At 37.4% G+C, this 22074-nt stretch overlaps 1 protein-coding gene across 1 annotated transcript in view; it reads left to right on the top strand.

The window, feature by feature from the left end:
- Positions 1 to 22074, top strand: part of adamts3 (ADAM metallopeptidase with thrombospondin type 1 motif, 3) — a 232580-nt gene that overhangs the window by 179800 nt on the left and 30706 nt on the right. Inside the window, exon 19 of the mRNA XM_022664827.2 lies at positions 1241 to 1373. Coding sequence (XP_022520548.2) covers positions 1241 to 1373 — 133 coding nt within the window. The remainder of the gene's footprint in view (positions 1 to 1240; positions 1374 to 22074) is intronic.

The raw sequence follows: 22074 nt of genomic DNA, 5'->3' as shown, positions 1-22074 counted from the left end.
TTATGGACACCCCTTCTAATAGATGCATTGTACCAATTGCTCACACAGATGACACGGGTAGAAGCATGTCTATCAGCAATCCATCTGCAATTTTATTTATTTTATTTTGTCTGAATTGCCTTTTTAAAACTGTGCAACTGCATTCTGATTATATCAGAGGTATTGACACAGATGAGCAGATGAGAGGATGAACGTAATTGCTACGTAATTGCTACATTTTATTATAATGAAAAAAGATAAATAAAGCAAAAAAACAAAACAAACATAGGAAACACAATAATTATAATTAATAATGAACAAAGCAAGAACAAAGATTAAGCAATCAAGAAACACTGAAACAAAGGTGCTTTTATACATGAGAAGTGTGCGGAACACCTGGGGAAGGTAACGAGGGGGCGTGGTTACAAACAACACTAATGGCTAGGGCGGGGCTAGGGAAGAGACAGGGACATACTACTGGATCCAAAAGAGGATAAAACACAAGACAGACCCAGGCTAAGATGTGACAGGTATAATATTTTGAAAATGGTTAAAATAGCAGTAATATAATTTTTTTCGCAATTCTAAAATCTTATAAAAAAAAAGATTGAAAAAAATTTTCTTGGCTAATTTTTAATGTTAAAATATGTATTAAAAATTCTGCTAAATGTCGCTAGTACCTAATTTAACATGTGTGATGGTCTTTTAACACTTTCCTCAGCCAAGACGTGTTCAATGTCAGAAAACTTGCTAATATATGCAGACATACTGCCAACCTACTCAAACACAGGCTGGCAGCATGCAGGTCCACATATATGAAGGCTTATGTTTTTTATTCATAGTCCATCAGAACAGTGCCGATCCAATTAATCTCTATGCTTAGGTGAAATTCATGCATGTGAAAAATGGTAAAATCCTGTGAGGAACAGATGCTTCCCTGAGACTCCGCTATACAGCGATGTTTTTTAATTCATTTTTAAAGTTCAACACAGTTCACACTGTCCCTTAAACCTCATCAACCAGTCTGTGCAACCTCACGGATGACCTGAATTAGATTTGGAAGGTTGAAAAGTTTTGAGGATTCAGAAGTGTGTGAGCATTCACAGAAAACTTACAGGAAAGATTTGGATTGATGTCTCGTCTTAGTTTAGCCATATTAGCCTTGTATCTACCATACAAATCTAAAAAAAAAAAAAATTGGATATTAGTAGGTATTGCTCGATTTCATGGGTCTGGATTAAGTGCATTTTCCTTGAACCAGGATACCAATACACCAAATACGGCTGCCGTAAAAAAGGGGATAGCAAGATGGTGCACCGGAGCTACTGTGATGTCAGCAAGAAGCCCAAACCCATCCGCAGGATGTGCAACTTACAGGACTGCACGCAGCCACAGTGAGTAAATGTTACTGATTTTACAACAACAGGTTTACAACAGTTGGGGTGGTGGTTAGCATGTTTGGGTTGATATTGGGGTCTCGGGTTCAAGTCCCTCTCTGGGTGGAGTTTCCATATTGTCTCTTTGTCTGCATGGGTTTCCTTCCAATGTCAAAAAAACATGCAGATCAGGTTAATTGGTTACTCTAAATAACCTTGCTGTCTGTGTGCATAATTAAATGAATATGTGTAAATACATTTATGTATGTGTGTAAATGTGTCACTCTGCTCTGGGTCAATGTGGTTGTTTCCGGTTTAGAGCAAGATGTGGAAGATGGGCTGCTGCTTCTTGATTATAGTTGATTATAAAGCATTTTTGGGTCCTTGAAAGGTTCTATATAAGTATAATCATGTCAACCACTTTTTTTGTTTTTCTTCCTATTCACCAGTCACAATAATAGACTAGTAAATGTCTTTTTTTAGTCAATACATAGGGCCTTATCTTAAACTCTGCACAAGTTCCTTCACAGTGCTCATTGCTATCTTACACCCCGCCAACAGTCTATTTTTATGCCTTGCGCCTGCGTTGTTTAAATGGCGACGGAGTGTGCAAATATATCTACCTATATCTAACTTCGCAAAGTGAAGTGTGTTTAGGTAAATATCTGCCGTATTGCTATCTTGACAACAGAAAAACACAAATGTGCCACTGCCTGATTTAAAACTTGTCCACAGTCAGATGTTTATTGCTATCTTTGAAATGCAGACGCACTGTGCATACACTGCCACTCATTACACACCCATACAAAAACACAAACAAGGACTTTTACTTAGACAGTAAACAGAATACTAAATAAAATAACATTTCCGTTTCCGTAAATGACCCGCTCGCACTTATTCACAGCGTGAACAAGCAAGTCAGTTTTCTCTGCTGTTAAAATACCAATCCGCCAAAGACCGAGCGCACCTGGCTCTTAAAGGAAATAGCAAGTGACACACAAGTGATTGGTTGAATGATTAATTAAGAGAATCAGTTCATGGCTTTTGCACATTTTGAGCCACACAAGGTATACATGACAGCAAAGACACTCTGATACGCCCTGAATCCAGCTGCACTATGCGTTGTTGACGGCTCACTTATAGATTGCTAAAATAGTGCCCATAGTGTCATAGGATTGAAAGAGAGCAAAGGCCAAGGTGTCCTACTGAGTGGATTGGGCGGTTGGTATTTGTAAATTTGAGACGAAAATTGGGTTAAAAAATAAAGAGCTGCCACTATGATCAGGAGATCGTTCGAATCCCAGGAATGTAGCTTGCCATCGGCTACCAGAGCCCTGAGAGAGCACATCTGGCCTTGCTCTCTCTGGGTGGGTAGATGGCGCTCTCTCTCCACATCACTCCAAAGGGTGATGTCGATTAGCACAAGGCGTCTGTGAGCTGATGTATCAGAACCGAGTCGCTACGCTTTCCTCCGAGTGCGCTGTGATGCTACTCGGTAATACTGCATCAGCAGCAGCTCAAAAACTTCACCTGTATCAGAGGAGGCATGTGCTAGTCTTTACCGTCCTTGTGCTGTGTGTTGCCACATCACTAGTGATAGAGTCCTAATGAGTGGGTTGGGTAATTGGCCTTGTAAATAAAATAAAAGGAGGAGGGATGTACAATATCTGGAATTGTAAGAACTGGTGCTAAAGTAGAAATTATGACCACCCAGATGACTAAAATATATAAGAAATATGATTATTTTTTCTGGGGGTTATAAATATAAAAAATGCATAAAATATAAGATAAGATAAAATAGCATAAAATCACGAAGGAAATTGCAGTGTCACAGTACTGTACATATTGCACACATAATCAAACATACATTAAAAGAATAAATACAACAAAAGTTAAAGAGCTCTTAATGCACAAAATAAGAAAAATGAAAATAAAAATAAGCATGGCTGATGAGGGTATTTTAAATGTATTCAGAAGCAGCATATGTATTATTGCAGTTGGAAAATAGATAAATGTTAATACTAGGAGCAACAGTAACATGGGAGTGAAATTTAATCAAAAACAGCAGGTCAGATAAAAAGAATAACAGTAAAATAATAGTAAAATGAGTGCCTTAATATTTTGTGTTGTAAGCTATCTATTGCAGATACATGCACCCCCAGTACCATCATTATTGTATATGTATAAACTGTTTATATGGAACTACATGTTATACTTTGTTTTCTGTATAATGTTTCATACCAGTTTCATCATCCAATTAGAACACTCTAGTACATACACTTATTCTTTACTTATATTTTAATGTAATGAAAAATAAAGCTTTCACTTGACTTCACTCTGAGGACATAGTATGAAGAGTTCAGAGCTGACTCGGGGCAACGCTGGTTCCTCATGCTCCTCGTGCGCCTTGCCCCTCACAACAAGGCAAAGGTCTGTTGGCGCGTATGTGTATGAACGTGTGCCGAGCCAGCCTTGAGGTTTCTGTGCCTGAACTGTGGCTGCTCTGTGTGAAGTGTTGACAGATCTTGCGCTGGGAGCTCAGTGGGAAATTTGCTTTGCTTTTACCCCTGCGACTCAGACAAATATCCCCACTAGATACTGCGCGTTTCCTCTTGTCTGTACGATTCCATGCTTGACAGAGCGAGTTCCAGGAGGGATCGTTTGGGATTTCGTCAGCTTGGTGCTGTAGAAGAATCGTCTATAATAACAGCTTGTTCTATACATAGCTATGGGTCAGATATTACTCACAGGATTGTGAGGTTGCCACATATTGCAAATGCCTCTCAGTATTAAAATAGACAAATGATAAATAAAACACATTTATATACACTACCGGTTTTACAGCACCCCTATGTTTTATTTGTGCAGTAGCAGTGCTGTATGGCCCAGACAAACTGCTTTCTCAATCTTAGCAATGACTTTATTACTATACTTTCCCTGTCAGACCTCTAGTTCTTTTCTTCACTGCTGAAACTCTACTGAGACTTTTCACACCTGTAGTTTGGTTTCTATGGTCCGAATCATTTGAAGAATGTGTTTACTTAGAGTTTTTTTTTTGTTTGTTTGGTTTTGGTTTTACACAGGCATAAACCTAAACGCACCAAAATGCGCACTAATAAACCATGCAAGCACATTGTCTCCTCTGATTGGTCAGAGCTGTCTGGCTCAGGAGCAAATAAGTAACTATTGGGAAAAGATTCTGTGTTCCAGTGTGAATATCTGTGCAGTTAAAGCTGCTTCAACACAGAAAGCTGATGCAAATTTGATTCTGCATTGTAAAAACACAGTGTTTGGATGTGCAGCACAGATGTATTCATAGTAAACATTTTGACAGTGAACGCTGCACACGCAGCGTGTATAAACAGCATGGAGCAGCGGAGTTCATAGCTGTGGTAATTAGCGATATCTGGCTAACATATCAAATCGCCTTGAACAGCTGAGCTCAAATAAAAGGAGTATATTTAATAGCATAGCTGGGTTGGATCAAGACCGGATCACGTTCTCACCGCAAGCCAACCGCTCTAGAGTTCATTTGGGACTGGACCAAGACCACCTCCACTAGCTGCTCTCAGTCCGGTTGTTTTGATCTGCTTTCGAGTGCAATTACTGATTTCACACCTGCTCAATCGAACCACACTAAAGGTACAAACAAAGCAGAGTCTGTTATAACCAGACCAAATAGTTCTGGTGTGAAAATGCCCTTAGTCTAGAGCTGGGCGATTAATCGATTTTATCGATTAATTCGAATTTACAGTTAAGGACGATGTGTTTTTATGAAAATACAAAAAAAGTTTTTCTCTGAGTATTAATTTTCACCACCGACGCTCCCCTGTGGGGTCTCGTAGTTCAGAGTGAGCTAAGCCCCTCCCTACCACACGCACCCAAAGCCCCTCCCTCCAGCTCACGCGCTTGTTTCTGGTTGCGCTTCAACCAAAAAGGGGAAATTTAAGTAAAAATAAAGTCATTAAAAACTTGTTTTTAACCATTTCTTTGTCATCTGTAGTTTTACTATGGGGAAAAAACGATTAAAATCGAAAATCTGTTTGTTTGTTTTTTTTAATAAATTGTAGATTTTTTTTTTTGCCATATCGCCAAGTTCTACCTTAGTCCAGTGTGAAGCTGACCTAAATTTGCTCATTGCTCTCTGGCTTCATCTGTAATGTCTCTCTAAAGAAAAGACTTATACTTTTTAATAGTTACAGTTACTGTGTTTCTGTGTTATTTTCTAGTTATAATGATAAAAGTGTGAATGTGCTGTATGTTAGTGTGTAAATGCTGCAGTAGCGAGTGTAGTAACACTACCTGGTCCAATACTTTACTACATACAAAGTCTTTGTAAACTTGACATTTTTATCCATTTTTGGATTAAAAAAATGTATTTAAATCCATTTTCAAAGCTCAGTTTATTTATATTGCTACTCAGCAGCTCTAAGCTTTTAACCAATGAATTATTTGCTAAAAAATAACCTCTTTCTTAACCAATATATGATTTTTTCTGTTTTTTGTTTATTTGTTTTCCTTAAAAGCCCTGACAGTTTACTGCTACATTTTGTACACTGTATTTTGATTGAGCAGATTAAAGGGCAAAAATGAAGGGAATAAATGGGGGTGTTCTAAAACCTTTGACTGGTTGTTCCAGGTAATGTACTCATTCCAGCTTTTAAAAATGCTGTTTTTTTATCTTCATACTCTAAATTTACCCTGGCTTGACACTTTACACTATATGTTAAATTGTTTGTGGATAACCCGTCTAATAAATGCTTTTTACCTACTTTAAGTTGCACCCTTTGCTTACACAGATGTGCAAATGTACATACATAGTCTACTCCCTATAAAAAATGGGATTCCTTGAAGCTGATAAGCAAGAACCTACTGGCACCACTCCTAATGCAAAACATGGTCTAGAGGGGTATTATGCTCCCCAGCATTGAGCAGTGGAACAGTGCACCTGTGTTCTCTGCTATGATGAATGAAGGATCTAATATTTTGGGATAAGCTAAGTAGATGAGTTGAGAATAGATGAGGGTGATGAGCATCCAACATGCTGACCTACTAATGCCAGGTTCACTCTACACGACTTCTTGAGTCGTCAGTGATTGTGCTGTTCACACTCTACACGACTGGTTGTGCTGTAATCATGAGTCATTCAGTTGTTGAGATTTTTACACTACATGACTAATTGGTGACACAGGGTCACAAAATACATTAAATCTCACTGTGGGAAATCGCAAACTCACCTGGCTATTCTCCAGAAACACGTTTCTTAACGTGAACACACCCGAACTAAACACACAAGAACTAGTGATACCATGCCTGAGAATCTCTATAGAGGAGAATACACACTTGCAGTGAGTTCAATATAAATGGGTTTATATGAAGCAACTGAGTAAATTCAGAGTTTTACATTGGAATGTGTACTATCCTCAACACAGAACCATATTAAATGTTTTTACTGCATGTTTATGTATCTATCTATCTATCTATCTTCCTATCTATCTGTCTATCTATCTATCTATCTATCTATCTATCTATCTATCTATCTATCTATCTATCTATCTATCTATCTATCTATCTATCTATCTTCCTATCTATCTGTCTATCTATCTATCTATCTATCTATCTATCTATCTGTCTATCTATCTGTCTGTCTGTCTGTCTGTCTGTCTGTCCGTCCGTCCGTCCGTCTGTCTATCTATCTATCTATTTATCTATCTATCTTTTCATCTTATAAGCCTTTTAAACATGCTCTACTACCTGTATCTCTAGGATCAGCTCGCCAACCAATCAGCTCACAGTAGCAGTGATGCTAGTGCTTTACAGTTTAAATACTACTGTTTTCTGTAGACAAACTGAAATATACAGGCACACTTTCTTTGCTTTTTTAGTAAAATACATTATTCTACTTTCTAAAATTAAAGAAATATTCAGAACAAGTAGTTCATAATTATTTTTAATTTAAAGTTTTTAGCTTTTAGCTCCATTCACCACCATTCATAGAGCACTCACTTGCGAGCTCCCTCTTTAGTTTAACAGTCCTTTCATGATATAACAGAGGGGATAGAAAGTGGTCAGACCATCCATAAACGGCTCCCCGTAATGCAGAGGGTGTGTTTTGGCTTCCATTGGCAGTATGTAACTGCTGCTCCTGACTCCCAGTCGCTGACTGGGTCAGATATCTAGCATGCCAACTGAACAAGTTTTGTTTAGTGTGAACCTGGCATAATGCTGTTGTTGCTGAGTGCAATCAACCCAATCCTCAAAGCAATGCTTCGGCATGGTGTAGAAAGTCTTCATTGGGCAGAAGACACAGTTAGTCCAACTAAAGCATTAAAGGGGATTCCATATTATTGGCCTCCTCTCTGTGCGGGTGGTGGTCTTGTGATATTGTGTAGCTGTCACTTGGCTCACACCTTGGTAACCTCAAATTAAAGCTGAAACTTCCAGTTGACACTGCTGATGAGACTCAGAATCTAACATGCTGTGTGATGTCGCCTTCGGTGTACTGACATTGGACGTGTTGCTCGAGCTATATGGCTCTGAGATGCTTAGTTTTCATCTCAGCTTCCCGAGTTTGTTGGAAGTGTGAAAATGTTTTCTTTTCTAGCCTATAAACACATAGAACAAGACGTGTCTTAGCCTTTGCCCTGGAAGACTGGAGACACTGGCACGCATTAAGCAGTGCAATTCGTTGTTTCCACTTCGGAAATGTTGTTATCTTATCTGAGTGTTTGCAGGCGGCTGAGAAGAACTGCGGTAATCACTTGAACATTATACATGTTAAGCAGCTTGGACTGATTTAAAGTCAAATCCCATCTTACTGAGGCATTTTCTGGAGTGTAATGGCTAAACTTCATCTTGATGCATTTTGATGAAAGCTTTTTTTTATGCAGCTTTTTTTGTCAAAGGTTATTAAAGCAGGTCTCCTGAGTGGAGGAACTGTCTAAGCAACAATGCCAAAGTGACTCATGGGCCTCTATTCCACTGTAGGTCTATATCATTATTTGCTATACTTGCTATACTACAGCTCTGAAAAAAAGACCACTGTGACCACTTAAAAATGATAAGTTTCTTTGATTTTACCAAATTAATAACCTCTGGAATATAATCAAGATGATCACAAGCCATCAAAGTAACCAAGCTGAACTGCTTGAATTTTTGCTTCAGGAGTGGCATAAAGTTTTCTTACAAAAGCAGTGTGTAAGACTGGTGAAGGAGAACATGCCCAGCTGCATGAAACTGTGATTAAAAACCAGGGTTATTCCACCAAATATTGATTTCTGAACTCTTAAAACTTTATGAATATGAACTTGTTTTCTTTGCATTATTCGAGGTCTGAAAGCTCTGCATCTTTTTTGTTATTTCAGCCATTTCTCATTTTCTGCAAATAAATGCTCTAAAAGACTATATTTTAATTTGGAATTTGGGAGAAATGTTCGTAGTTTATAGAATAAAACAACAATGTTCATTTTACTCAAACATATACCTATAAATAGCAAAATCAGAGAAACTGATTCAGAAACTGAAGTGGTCTCTTAATTTTTTACAGAGCTGAATACTGACCAATATATAGCGTCTACTGTTTTATGTACTGTAAATACTAAGACCCTGGATCTTGCGGCATGAAGTAAACAAATGTGGAGCCAATCAGCAGATCCCTACACTACTTCAGCCTCACTCTTTCTGGTTGAACAAAACTGGCAGTTTGTGTTCTCCTACAAGCGTGTTGAGCTGTCCAGTGATATTAGAAACAGTATGTTGACATTTAATAGGACTTTCTAGAAGCATATGCTCGCCTTTACTCTTCCAGCTTTGCAGCTATATCTGACAGAGGGTCCCTCAGTTTTCGTAAACCCAGTTTCTCCACAATTTAATCATGTCCAATTCCACCCACATGCTATTATTCAAAGCACTCTTGAACTTAATCTACTGGCTCATATTAAACTCGGTATTATTAATTACAAGGTAACCTTTTAAAGTTCGGGATGTAATACATTATGACTGAAAAAAAGCTGAGTGGGAATGAACCCTGGTTCTCCCATATGTTAAAGGTGAACAACACTTTTAATTTAATTTAGCCATTACACAGCGGTTCAAAGGAATATAGCCTACGCATTTAACCCAACCATGGCAGCGAACAACACTCACCCTGTGTCTTGTGAGGCAGTGGACTAATTAAACTCCTAAAGTGATGTGAAAAAGTTTCTTGAGCAATGGCATAGAACAGCAGTTTATATATATATATATATACATTTTTTTAATTTTAGCCTATTTTTTCTCCACAATTTACACAGCCAATTACCCAACCCACTCATTAGTGCCCCCCTCCCCCCATCACAATTGATGCCCCAAATCCAGGAGGGTGAAGACTATCACATGCCTCCTTCAATACAAATAAAATCAGCCACCGCTTCTTTTCTAACTGCTGCTGATGCAGCATTGCCGAGTAGCATCACAGCACACTCGGGGGAAAGCACAGCGACTCTGTGCCGATACATCAGCTCACAGATGCCCTGTGCTGATCGACATCAGCCTTTGGAGTGATGAGGGGAAAGAGCTCCATCTACCCACCCAAAGAGAACAAGGCTAATTGTGCTCTCTTAGAGCTCAGGTAGCCAATTACAAGCTACATAAACAGGATTTGATTCGACAATCTTCTGATCATAGTGGCAGCGCCTTAGTCTGGCTAGACTATTAGAGCAAGGGTTTTTAACCGGTGCTCCAAAAGTGTTCAGTATTTGTGCTTCTAAGGGTTCAATTTTGCTTCGTATTTTCTGTTATTAATTTAAAAATAAAATATTATATTTAAAGTCTTGTATAGTACAGTCACGTGACTGAGAAAGCTAGAAAATAGACTAGCAAGCTAGTTACAGCAATAAAAAAAACCCTAAGGCTGGACCATCTCATTATATAAATAAATCTGCCACTTTAACCAAGACAGATTTTCTAGGTTGGAGGCACTCAAGACCAAATGCTGAAACAAGCTTAAATTTGAGTCAGACCTCCATGCTCAACTTTCTGTGCTTGAACCTGACATCCAGCATTTAGTAGGTGGTAAACATAATAACATATCTTAATAGGTGAGCCAATAAACATGCTGTATATACTGTATTTTTTTGTTTGTTTGTTTTGTAACTATGTAATAAATCAAAATTAGTTAATTATTGTGAGGTGTTTCTTTAGATTTTTGTGTAGGTTGTGGATAAGTTTGTGGAGGGTTGGCTCCACAAAAGTAGGCTGCTGGTTGCGAATGTTTAAACCTGGCATAGAAGAACCTATTTTGATTTAATAAGAAAGATTTGACAATGTATTTGGTTGTAAAGTACCTTTTAAAATGGTTAAGAACTTACACGTCAACTTCTTTAAATTTTTTAATGGTTCTGTTTTTAAGAACTTAGGTTCTTAGGTGTTTGGCTCAAGTGCACCTGAACCATGAATGTGAAGGGAGGTGAAACCTCAGTTCTTTCACTTGCCCCACCCAACTTCCTGCTGGTCCATGGAATTGAACTGGTGACCTAGGTACTTTAATCCCGCTTCTTAGAGCTTGATTATACCTAGTAACTTCATGCATCTTGGATAAGTCCAATTCACATAAAAATGCAGTTTAATGTGCCAATGCACCCAATAACCATTTTAAACAGATAAAAATTTGATCACTTAATCACTGATCACTTCCGGAGGTGGTCAAAGGGCGTTTTCACACCAGTAGTTTGTTTCCCTGGTCTGTATCAGTTGATGAGTTTGTTCATTTGGAGCGTTTTCTCCCTCTGTTTGGTTTGGTTTGGTTTCACACAGGTATAAACCTAAACGCACCAAAATGTGCACCAATAAAACGCACGAGCACATTGTCTCCTCTGATTGGTCAGAGCTGTCTGGCGCAGACGCAAAAAAGTAAATAAAGTGAGAAGATTCTGTGTTTCAGCGTGTAGATCTGTGCAGTCTGATTATGCTTTAATACAATGCTGAAAATATTTTGCTAGTGTTTTCAATGGGATGTGCATTGCAGATGTATGCATAGTAAACAGAGGCATGCGGCTGCGAGCAGTGAACACAGCACTTACCACACGCGTAAACAGCATGGAGCAGCAGAGACAGCATTTGTTCATTTGTGCTGTGGTAAATAGCATTTTCTGGCTAATATATCAGATTAAAATGCTCCTTATCAGCAGTTCAGCTCAAATAAAGGAGTATATTTGATGGTTGAGTCGGATCGAAAACTGATAATGTGCTCATCACAAGCAAACCATTCCAGAGTTTATTTGAGGCTACCTCCTCTAGCAGGTCCTGGTCAGGTTGTTTCTTACCGAACTGAAGGCACAAACGAACAAGAGTCTGTTTTAACCGGACCAAATAATTCTGGTGTGAAAAATACCCGAAGATGCACCAGTAATAATTTTTTGTAATTTATCCCAAGCCGAAATTTAATTTAAGTCTAACTGGAGATGCATTTGGCTACCATGTGTAAATGCATGTGGTTCCAGGTGTGAAAAGGTTCTTTGATATTAGGTACTGGTTCAAATGTAATACATTGTCGCGTTCATAAATGAATACCTCTAGTCTGGTTTACTATTTTCATAATATGTGGTGCTGCCAACCCCCTCGTTTGCATGTGCCCCTACAGACTTAGTGATTGCCTTCCCACAAAAGATCCCTTGTGAATGAGGCTAATCTTTTTCAACTTAAAAAAAAAGTAACAAATAAAAAGCTCTACATCTTCATTTACTTTTAATGAATAATTAATAATCATTTTGCATTAAAAGACAAGGCAAATTATGTTGGGTAATTTTGATCTGTTCAGATCAAAGCATCATGGAAAACATCATAACAATTTAAAGAAGGATTTGAGAACTCATTAATACACAACTATTTTTTACGAGTATTAATGGCTTAGAAGGCAATACAGTCAATCGGGTGAAGTTGTTTTTTAATGATTTATATAGAAAATGAAAGTTATCAGCTTAGTGTATCCATGCAGTTCATATAAAATTCACTGATAAAAAGCTTTTTTATGTTGTTTGTGTATTGATATTGTGTTTTGATATTGGACCAGACAGTTTGTCTTCTTTCATTTGCTTTATAATATTCCTTTTTGCACCCAAGCAAAAACAGCATGCTGTTTATGAATATGCATTAACACAGTAACATATCAAGTTTGATATGTTTTGACTGGAGAGATCACAGGAAATATATGTTACAAATATACAGCAAAGGCTAGAAAAGTTATGTCTTACTGCATAATTTATACAGCTCTGGAACAAAATAAGAGAGCATTTAAAAACCTTAAAAACCTGGAATATAATCAAGAGGAAGATGGATGATCATAAGCCATCAAACCAAACTGAACTGCTTGAATTTTTGCACCAGGATTAAAGGCATACATTTAAGCAGTGTGTAAGCCTGGTGGAGGAGAACATGCCAAGATGCATAAAAACTGTGATTAAAACCAGGGTTATTCCACCAAATATTGATTTCTGAACTCTTAAAACTTTATGAATATGAACTTGTTTTCTTTGCATTATTTGAGGTCTGAAAGCTCTGCATCTTTTTTGTTATTTCAGCCATTTCTTATTTTCTGCAAATAAATGCTCTAAATGACCTTTTTTTTTATTTGGAATTTAAAATTGTTTGTAGTTTATTCAATAAAACAACAATGTTCATTTTACTCAAACATAAACCTATAAATAGCAAAATCAGATAAACTGATTCAGAAACTGAAATGGTCTCTTCATTTTTTTCCAGAGCTATATTTATTTACTTACTGACAAAAAAAAGTAACACACTAAAAGAGCATAAATGTAAGTGATAATGATATTGGAGGAAAAGGATGCGTTTGTTGGGAAAAACTGTATAATTTAAAAGATCCCTGGATACGAGATGAGATACGGTTGGGCTTGTATGGAGGCATGCAGGGGCCGTATGGCATCCTGCAGCACATTTACACACAGATGTTGTTGCAGCTGAGCCTGTAAATCTTGAACACTCTTAGATTGCCAGCTGGTATCATAAAAGCTTGATTGGTGATAATTCTGGCCATCAGACAGGCCAAGTAAGGCATTCGTGGGAGGCCTGTGTTCTTTTTATTCTGGGTTTGTAAGCATTGTCCTGCTGAATAAAGCCTCATTGCTGGGGTTAGTAGACTGACTGTCGTATGCGATGGCTGGATTTATTTTGTGTGCTTTTTTCATGCAAATAAACGGTTTTCAGAAGAGAAATCTGTGTAGATTAAAGTCGAACGCTCGTTTGACTGAAAGAAAATGTTTTTTTAAGAAATAAAGTTTTGTTTACTTCTGTACACCTTACATTCAGCTTAAAATACCCTATATTAACTGGAAAATATATACATTTAAGCTTTTATTTTAATAATAACAACCTGATATTGGTGGCTGATAATGTCTGTAATAATGCATATTATAGTATTACTGAACTTATTTATTTGTGGACCGCGTCTTTGGAGACATGGCGTTTCTTCACTGTGTCTCTATGAGATCCAGCGGCTCCCAGTGGTGTTTAATGACATCGCATTTGGTTTGTATTTGGTTTGTAAGCGCTGCATCGTTGCTAGGTTACCTCTATGTGGTGGAGTAATACATGGAGAATTTTGGGTACAGTGCATTACCGGCTGATAATGTCACTTATAAAATGCCTCTCAGCCAGTTACATTGCAGGGTCGGAACTAACTATGGTATAAAACACATTATAGCGCTCCCTCTCCTACAGTATTGCTTAATAATTATAACCATTTTGATTGGACGACTTTTCTGTGGCATCATTTGAAGAACCTATATATTTGTAGCAACTTCATTTTAAAGAATGCAGAGCTGCATAAAGTGCCAACTTTGTCTATGTCTATGTCTGTTTTTAGGCATTTTTAACATGATGGTATTAACAACGGGGTGCAATGATTAGCGCTCCTATGAAAACAAAGCTGTGCATGATGAAAAAATTCCCTACAGAGCTCATGTTGCACCAATATTCAATCATGGCTTGAAATAGAGAGAAAGTTTTTTTTCCACACTCTAGTTATTTTAGTGAAAGTATTTTTAGCAGCATTTCTTAGTTGTCTTGTTCGGAGTGTCGTAAAAAGAAAAACATGAACAAATCCTATTTATTTTCCTCTCCTGCTGTTATGCATCATAGAAGTCTGTTGTAGAAGAAGTGATTTCTTTTTCTTTTAGTATGAGTTTATTTATACCCTATCATCTGCAGTCGATACTGTTGATACTATGCTTTAGAACAGTATCACTGTGCTTTTGTCTGATTCCTCTGCCTGAGACAGCTTTCACTTACTTTTCATTCAAGCAAATGCAAAGCTGACCTCCATCCATTATTCCATGAGTTCTCTAGAGCACTTTAGGAAGCAGTGGCCTTCTCTTTGATGTAGTGATTACACTGAAGTGTATTTCCTTCATTATCCCAACAGTAATGGGAATATCTATTACAGTTCTTGTGTTCCATCCATGCAAATTGTATTTCTTATTTTCTGCCGTCCCTAATGGATCTATCTCCTGCACTGTACTCCAGAATACTGAGTGCCTTTAATAGTGCGGCACAGGGCAGACCTGAATATCAACAGTATGAGTGAATGTAGCTGAACAAATCTCAGTCTGATTCTATTAAGCTTCATTAGGGATATTAACAGTAATAGTCTTTTCGAAAGGACAATGCTCATCCAAATGCTGCTGTCTTCTCAAGAGCGTGTGTGGAAGACACAGATTGTATGCCATTGCCAGTCAAGACGGAATCAGACATATCCCTGATTAAAAACTCCTACCACAAAATCTGCAGGAAATGTGTGAGAATATTGGATTGGAATATAGATTATCGCAGAAGACCATTAGGAACCTCTACAGCTCCATGCTAAGACATTATCATGTTGTGTTACACACAACTTCTATATGTGTAGCTGTCAGGGTTGACCCAGGCAGAGAGACGAGGAGGCGGACGTATGTGCAGGTATGGCGAGAAATTTATTAAATAAGTAAATAAAACAAATAAACAAAGAACAGCGAAACAAACCAAAACAAACTAGGGAGACTAGAGAACATAAATAAAACAAACAAGAGATAATAAGAATAACTAAACAGGGAGTATATAAATATATAAGGAAAAAGACTAATAAAACTAGATAAACAAAACAGAACTGTACAAAACAAGAATTACACAAGAAGATAAACAAAGAACAAGGGACTCGGGCTAAGGCTATGAAAACACAGAGAACAGAGAAACGCAGAGGGACAGACAACGGGGGACAGTGCAAAGACCGACGGAGGACAAGGTGGCAGAGGAGGGCTATTTAACACACAAGGGAAGTGGAAACACCTGGGGCTAGGGGGCGGAGCTACAAATTGACACAGGTGGAAAAGTACTGGAACAGAACACAGGGGCACAGGTCACGTGGAACATACACAGGCACGAGGACAGACAGGACATGACAGTAGCTTAATAAATCTATTCGAGAGTTGCCCATACCAATCCAATTTTTTAGTAATCTGTTGTTTCTTGTAACCTTTATCCTCCTTCCAAATAAAATAATCTAATTTAACACGTTCTACTCCTGCATGCAATTTTTTAGCAATCTTTTTTTTAACAACAAGTGTATCTCCCCACATCTCTGTATTAACCATCAAAAAATGATTTTACTTTAAATGTTAAGCCCTAATGCAGTCTCAGTCGATTCTCCAGCTGAACACATTTCATCCAACAGCTGGGGAGGATGGCTAACAACTCCTCAGACGGCTCATGCGAGCTCCCCTCTGGTCCCCGGTGCTGAAGAAAGAAGGTAATAGCAGCAACGCTCTGTGTCAGAGGTTGTTAAGCTGCCTAACATGAGAGAGCTTTTAATGAGACGCTAACACATGGCCTGATGTTGGACTCTGGGGTAGCCTGCTTCTTTTTGGCTGTGTGCTGCTGTATACCGGGAGCCGTGCCAAGGGCTTTCGGTTTGACTGCAGACGTTCAGACAGCTGCTTCCTTAATGAGGAGCTGGTGAGAAGAAAAAACACCCAGAAGATCTATAGTGTCTCATTCGTATTCTGTTTCTCTCTATTAGTGGTGTCAATCAATTAAAAATATATAATCACATTAATTACAACAATATTCTGTGAATAATCATGATAAACCAGGGGTAAAATGCTTGTATTCACCTTGTAGTCTGGGGAGAGAGAAAAAAGAAATACAGCTCTGAATCAGTTTCTCTGATTTTGTATTTATTCTATAAACTACAGACAACATTTCTTCCAAATTACAAATAAAAATATTGTAATTTAGAGCATTTATTTGCAGAAAATTAGAAATAATGAAATAACAAAACAGATGCAGAGCTTTCAGAACTCAAATAATGCAAAGAAAACAAGTTCATATTCATAAAGTTTTAAGTGTTCAGTAATCAATTTCTGGTGGAATAACCCTGTTTTTAATGTTTTCCTCCACCAGTTTTACACACTGCTTTTGGATAACTTTACTCCTGGTGCAAAAATTCAAGCAGTTCAGTTTGGTTTGATGGCTTGTGATCATCCATCTTCCTCTAGATTATATTTCAGAGGTTTTCAATTTGGTAAAATCAAAGGAACTCACCATTTTTAAGTGGTCTCTTAATTTTTTCCCAGAGCTGTATGTCTCTTCTTATTTAGGTAAGAAAAACCCTTCCGTTTATTTACATCCTGCTTACATTTCTACGTTTGTTTAGAAGTTGTCAAAATTATGCAAAATTATGCCCAGAAAGATTAAGGTGGCATACTGTTTAATGATCGAGGTGAAAGACAATTAGCGATCAGTGATCGCCCCCAAAACATTGATTGGTCACTTTTTAAAAATGAATTTGATTATATTTTCACGAAAGACATTTAACGTAATAGTATGTGCTCTACAGTTATTCTGAAGTGTTACCTTGAGGTATTATCTTGTGATCAAGGATGGACACTTGCAACTTATGCCCTGGATGCACCTTAATGTACCTAAACTCACTAATTACAAAAGATGTGTGCATAGTACTGAACAAATCCAACTACTGTGTTTTTCGCACTATAAGGCGCAATGGATTATAAGGCGCACTATAAATTAACGCCTGGTCTATTTTAATACATAAGGTGCAATATATGTGACACTAGTAAGGCACAGGGGTGTCGCAGTGTTTTCCTTCTAATTTAGCAGGACTCGCCGCTGCGTAAGCTGAGCTAAGTTAAGTAAACAAAACTGTAATTCTTAAAAAACATTTCAGACAAGTCACACAAGCGCTAAATGTTAATCTACCCAGATTTCTCTCCTTGAAACAGTTTATTTGATTTCCAGATTTGTTAGCGGCTAACTGTTAACAGTAATGCTAACGCTGCTCCAGCAGTGCTAGCCAGGGTTAGCAGCAGGCTACAGGCATATAATACTCACCTTTGAACAGCCAAAGAGCTAGTGCTTAGCGTGGTTAGGAACTAATGCTAATGCTGCTCCAGCAGTGCTTGCCAGGGATGGCAACAATCTACAGGCTGATAATACTCACCTGTGGTCGGCCAAATAACTAACGCGGTTAGTAGCTAATACTAATACTGCTGAAGAACTAAACTTAAACTCGTGTTTTATGCTGTATTTCAGCAGAGTGGTTTTACTGCTCCTTACAACCAGACTGGTAAAATTCATACATAAGGCGCAACGGATTTTGGGGAAAATTAAACGATTTTAATTGCCCCTTATAGTGCCGAAAATACAATAATGATGTTCAATTTGCCCAAAAGTATGAAAACCTGTGAAATTCCAGAGCAGTAGCCTGATTTAAAGAGCAGCTATAATGTAAATCATTAGAAAACCACATGACATCAAATACGCACTTCCAGAAGCGCGTGTAGATAGATGACCAAGAAGAAGAGCTACCCGCAGCTGTCTGTTCGTGTTTGATCTCATCTTGATTGCTGCAGCTCGCATCTTCAGTTAAGCCCTTCGGAAAATGAGGTTGACAGTCAGCAGGGGGTCCTGAGCCCCACCAGCTGCGGGCCTCAGAACCGTGATGCAAATCAAATGAGTTGATATTTCACACAGCCCTGTTTTCCAGAACAGCATGTTCAGGTGCTGACAGCATGGCTCTAGCATGTTTTAAATTATGTAGAAAATGTAAATTTCATCAGTTAATCAGAATTAACTGTAATTTAATTCTGCGATAAGCAGCAGTCCTGCGAGTGCACTCTCTAACTGATATAATTTCCTCCCTGCAGTGTGGAGAAGGCTCAGCGCAATTTCCAGCATACATATATAAAATATAAAATCCAATTTTGTGATAAAAATCTATAGTTAATCCATATATTACTAAAAGATGGAGAATGCCTCTGCACTGTATTATGACCTCAGTTGTCAATCACAAGTTCTTTATATAGAAAAGTGCATTTATTTACTGAAAAAGTGCATTACAGCATGAGTTTGGGTTTTTCTATATACCAAGCAGTATTATTTTAATATTAATTTATTAGAGGACAAATCCACTGTGGAAGCAGAGTTGTTTCATTTCTAAATTCAACATACTAAAAAACAAAAAAACAAAACGTTTATGTATATGTCATATTTTCTTATGACACCTTGTATTATTTATTTATTTACTTAATTTGATGTAATCAAATACAGCTCTGGAAAAAAAAAATAAGAGACCGCTTCAGTTTCTGTATCAATTTCTCATTTTATTTTGTTTGAGTATATGTTTGAGTTAAACGAACATTGTTGTTTTATTTTATAAACTACAGACAACATTTCTCCCAAATTCCAAATAAAAATATTGTCATTTAGAGCATTTATTTGCAGAAAATGAGAAATGGCTGAAATTACAAAAAAGATGCAGAGCTTTCAGACCTCAAATAATGCAAAGAAAACACGTTCATATTCATAAAGTTTTAAGAGTTTTCATGCATCTTGGCATGTTCTCCTCCAGTCTTACACACTGCTTTTGGATAACTTTATGCCTTTACTCCTGGTGCAAGAATTCAAGCAGTTCAGTTTGCTTTGATGGCTTGTGATCATCCATCTTCCTCTTGATTATATTGCAGAGGTTTTCAATTTGGTAAAATCAAAGAAACTCATTATTTTTAAGTGGACTCTTGTGTTTATCCAGAGCTGAATAATTGGAAAAGGTTTGCCCAGACTTTTGCATTTGACTATATAGAATAGTAAAGTAAGTGAAAAATAAAATAACAAAGTCTCTACAGGAAGCACACTTATATATGCCATTTTTTTTCCACCAATATTAGAGCACAAAAGCAATAAAACATATTTTTGATTATGTTTTTTGGACCATATGGCACATTTTATTTGTTTTTGCATTAATTTCTATGAGTTCGGTATCTTTAAACTTCAGTAAATGGGGCACACATTATGTCTCCTTTAATATTAACATCATAATTAAAGGAGACGCCATTGTTTGCAGTATTTTAGTCATTAGGTGGTTGGTGTGAAGAGCTGAAAGGAAGCCACAGAACACTTAACATAACATAGCATTTATCACTCATGTTCAGTCCTGGCAGCAGGGAATACCTGAGAATAGCAGCTTATAGGTAATTGATCTTATCAAAAGAATCTCAAGATATATCACGATTCTACTTCTGAAGCTCCCGTAAGAGATGGTGATTATTCACAGTAAACACGTAGATACAGTACATGATCTGCTTTTTATAGCACAAAGAGCAAAGACTCTCGTATCTAATTAACTCACATCGATCCTGTTTGTTCAAAACATATAGATTTCTCTTAGACTTTAACCTAAAGAACAGATTTAAATAAATATGATATGTAAATATCTTTGAATTGCTTATTCCTCCCACTTACATCTGCCCTCCACATTCCCTGGGTTCCGCTTATAGAGGCGGAGGTTATGATATGAATTATATATTTAACGTCATATATAAATGCCTCTGGGCATAGAAAATATAGAAAAGGCTTTGGACATATTTCAGGCCAATTTTTTCAATAGGACAATTTTAAATAGCAAAAATAAGAGTATCTTTTGCAGTTGTTTAAAATGTTGAAATTGTTAAAAATACACTACCAGTTTATGTAGTAACTTAAAAGTGTTAAACAAACCACAATTCTCTGTGACGCATTTAGGTTTAATCTCTTCATGGGGGCTGGTAACTCAGATGAACTTATCCTGTGCAGAAGGGGTAACTATTGGTCTTCCTTCCCTGGGAGGTTCCTGATGAGTGCCAGTTTTATCATAACATGTTTGATGGTCTTTGTAACTGCACTTGAGGATACATTGAAAGTTCTTGCCATTCCATGTGACTGAAGCTGTCATCTAAGCAAGAGATGAAAATATGAAAGATATTCTGGTTTGTTTTACACTTAATTTTGTTTACAATCTATTTTTGTTTAAAATCTATATCTTCATAGTTTGGATGATTTCAGTAATAATCTACAATGCAGGACATTTACAGATAATGAAAAAACACTCAATTTAAGGTGTGTCCAAACTTGTATTGGATAAACATATACATATAAGTGATCATCCCTACAAATCGTCTGTTTCCTTAAAATGTCTTGTGGTGCGACCATGATTTTTTTTTTTCTCAGTAGTTCTCAGTAATGTAACGTGTTTAAAGAAATTGTTTATGAAATTATTTGTAAATTTGTAAATATGATCTCAATCACCTAACCTGTACTGAACAGACTTATTTTTCCTGTAAATACCATCAAATTAAACATGCCATATCAGCGATTCCCATGTTTGTTTAGAATGTAGTACAGTTACTGCCATTATGGGTGCTGCCACATAATATTTTGACATAAAAAAAAAACAAAAAAAATATTTTTATAACGTTTTTGAGAAGTTCAAACAAATACATATGTATGAGAGGTACTGCATTCACACACACACACACACACACACACACACACACACACACATATATAAATATCAGAGGCGATTGCTATAAGACTGCAAGGGAAGCTCAGCTTCCCCTAAAATGTCAAAAAATAAGTGATCAAAAATATACTGTTGTGTGTACATGTCATTGACTAAGTATGCATTACAACGCGCTCAGCTTCTTATCACTGATAACGACACGGTTTTCCTCTCACTCATTCCCACAGCTTTACAGTGCTTTAAACAGTCAGCGTCCACAGAGTTCAATATTGAAGCAAAGAGTGCAGCAAAACAAGACGAGTCATTGGATAAATTCTGGATTTTGTCCCGCCCATCGGACGCTCAGCGAAATGAGACAGCAAAATAAGCGATTTAGCAATCTTTTAGTGTAAACATCCGTGCTGGGAGCATTTAATTTTCACTCTGTTCTGAATTGAACTGGAGAATTTCCTAATCCTCTTTTTCCGCATTTTCTTTGTTAAAAACGACTTGCGACAAATCAAGCTTCTATTTCTGGTGTTTTTTTGTAGCTGCTTGTGTTTGGAGACTGACTTATATTACTCTTTCTAACTTTTATCGCAGTTTCTGTCCAGCGGGTGCTGCTGAGCCCCTTCACCGTCACAAAGCACTCACGGGCGGACACACTTTACACTAGCCTCGCGCCAGTCCCTAGCTAGGTAGAAAGCTGCACATAATGTCAGACAGTTTTAATGTTGGACCGGATTTTGGCAAAGCCATTTGATAGTCTTTCTTATGAAAGACTGAAACAGCAGGGCAGACCAACTGCTCAGATTTTTTTTTTTGCAAAAGGTGGGGAAAAGTAACAGGTCTTTTCAGCTGTCCTGGTATGATAAATTGAGCTGGCTGACTGGAGGTGCTGTAACAAATAAAATGTAC

This window comes from Astyanax mexicanus, chromosome 22 (genome assembly GCF_023375975.1).
Source record: "Astyanax mexicanus isolate ESR-SI-001 chromosome 22, AstMex3_surface, whole genome shotgun sequence".
Taxonomy (NCBI): Eukaryota; Metazoa; Chordata; class Actinopteri; order Characiformes; family Acestrorhamphidae; genus Astyanax; species Astyanax mexicanus.
This window is presented reverse-complemented; position numbering and strand designations above follow the sequence as displayed.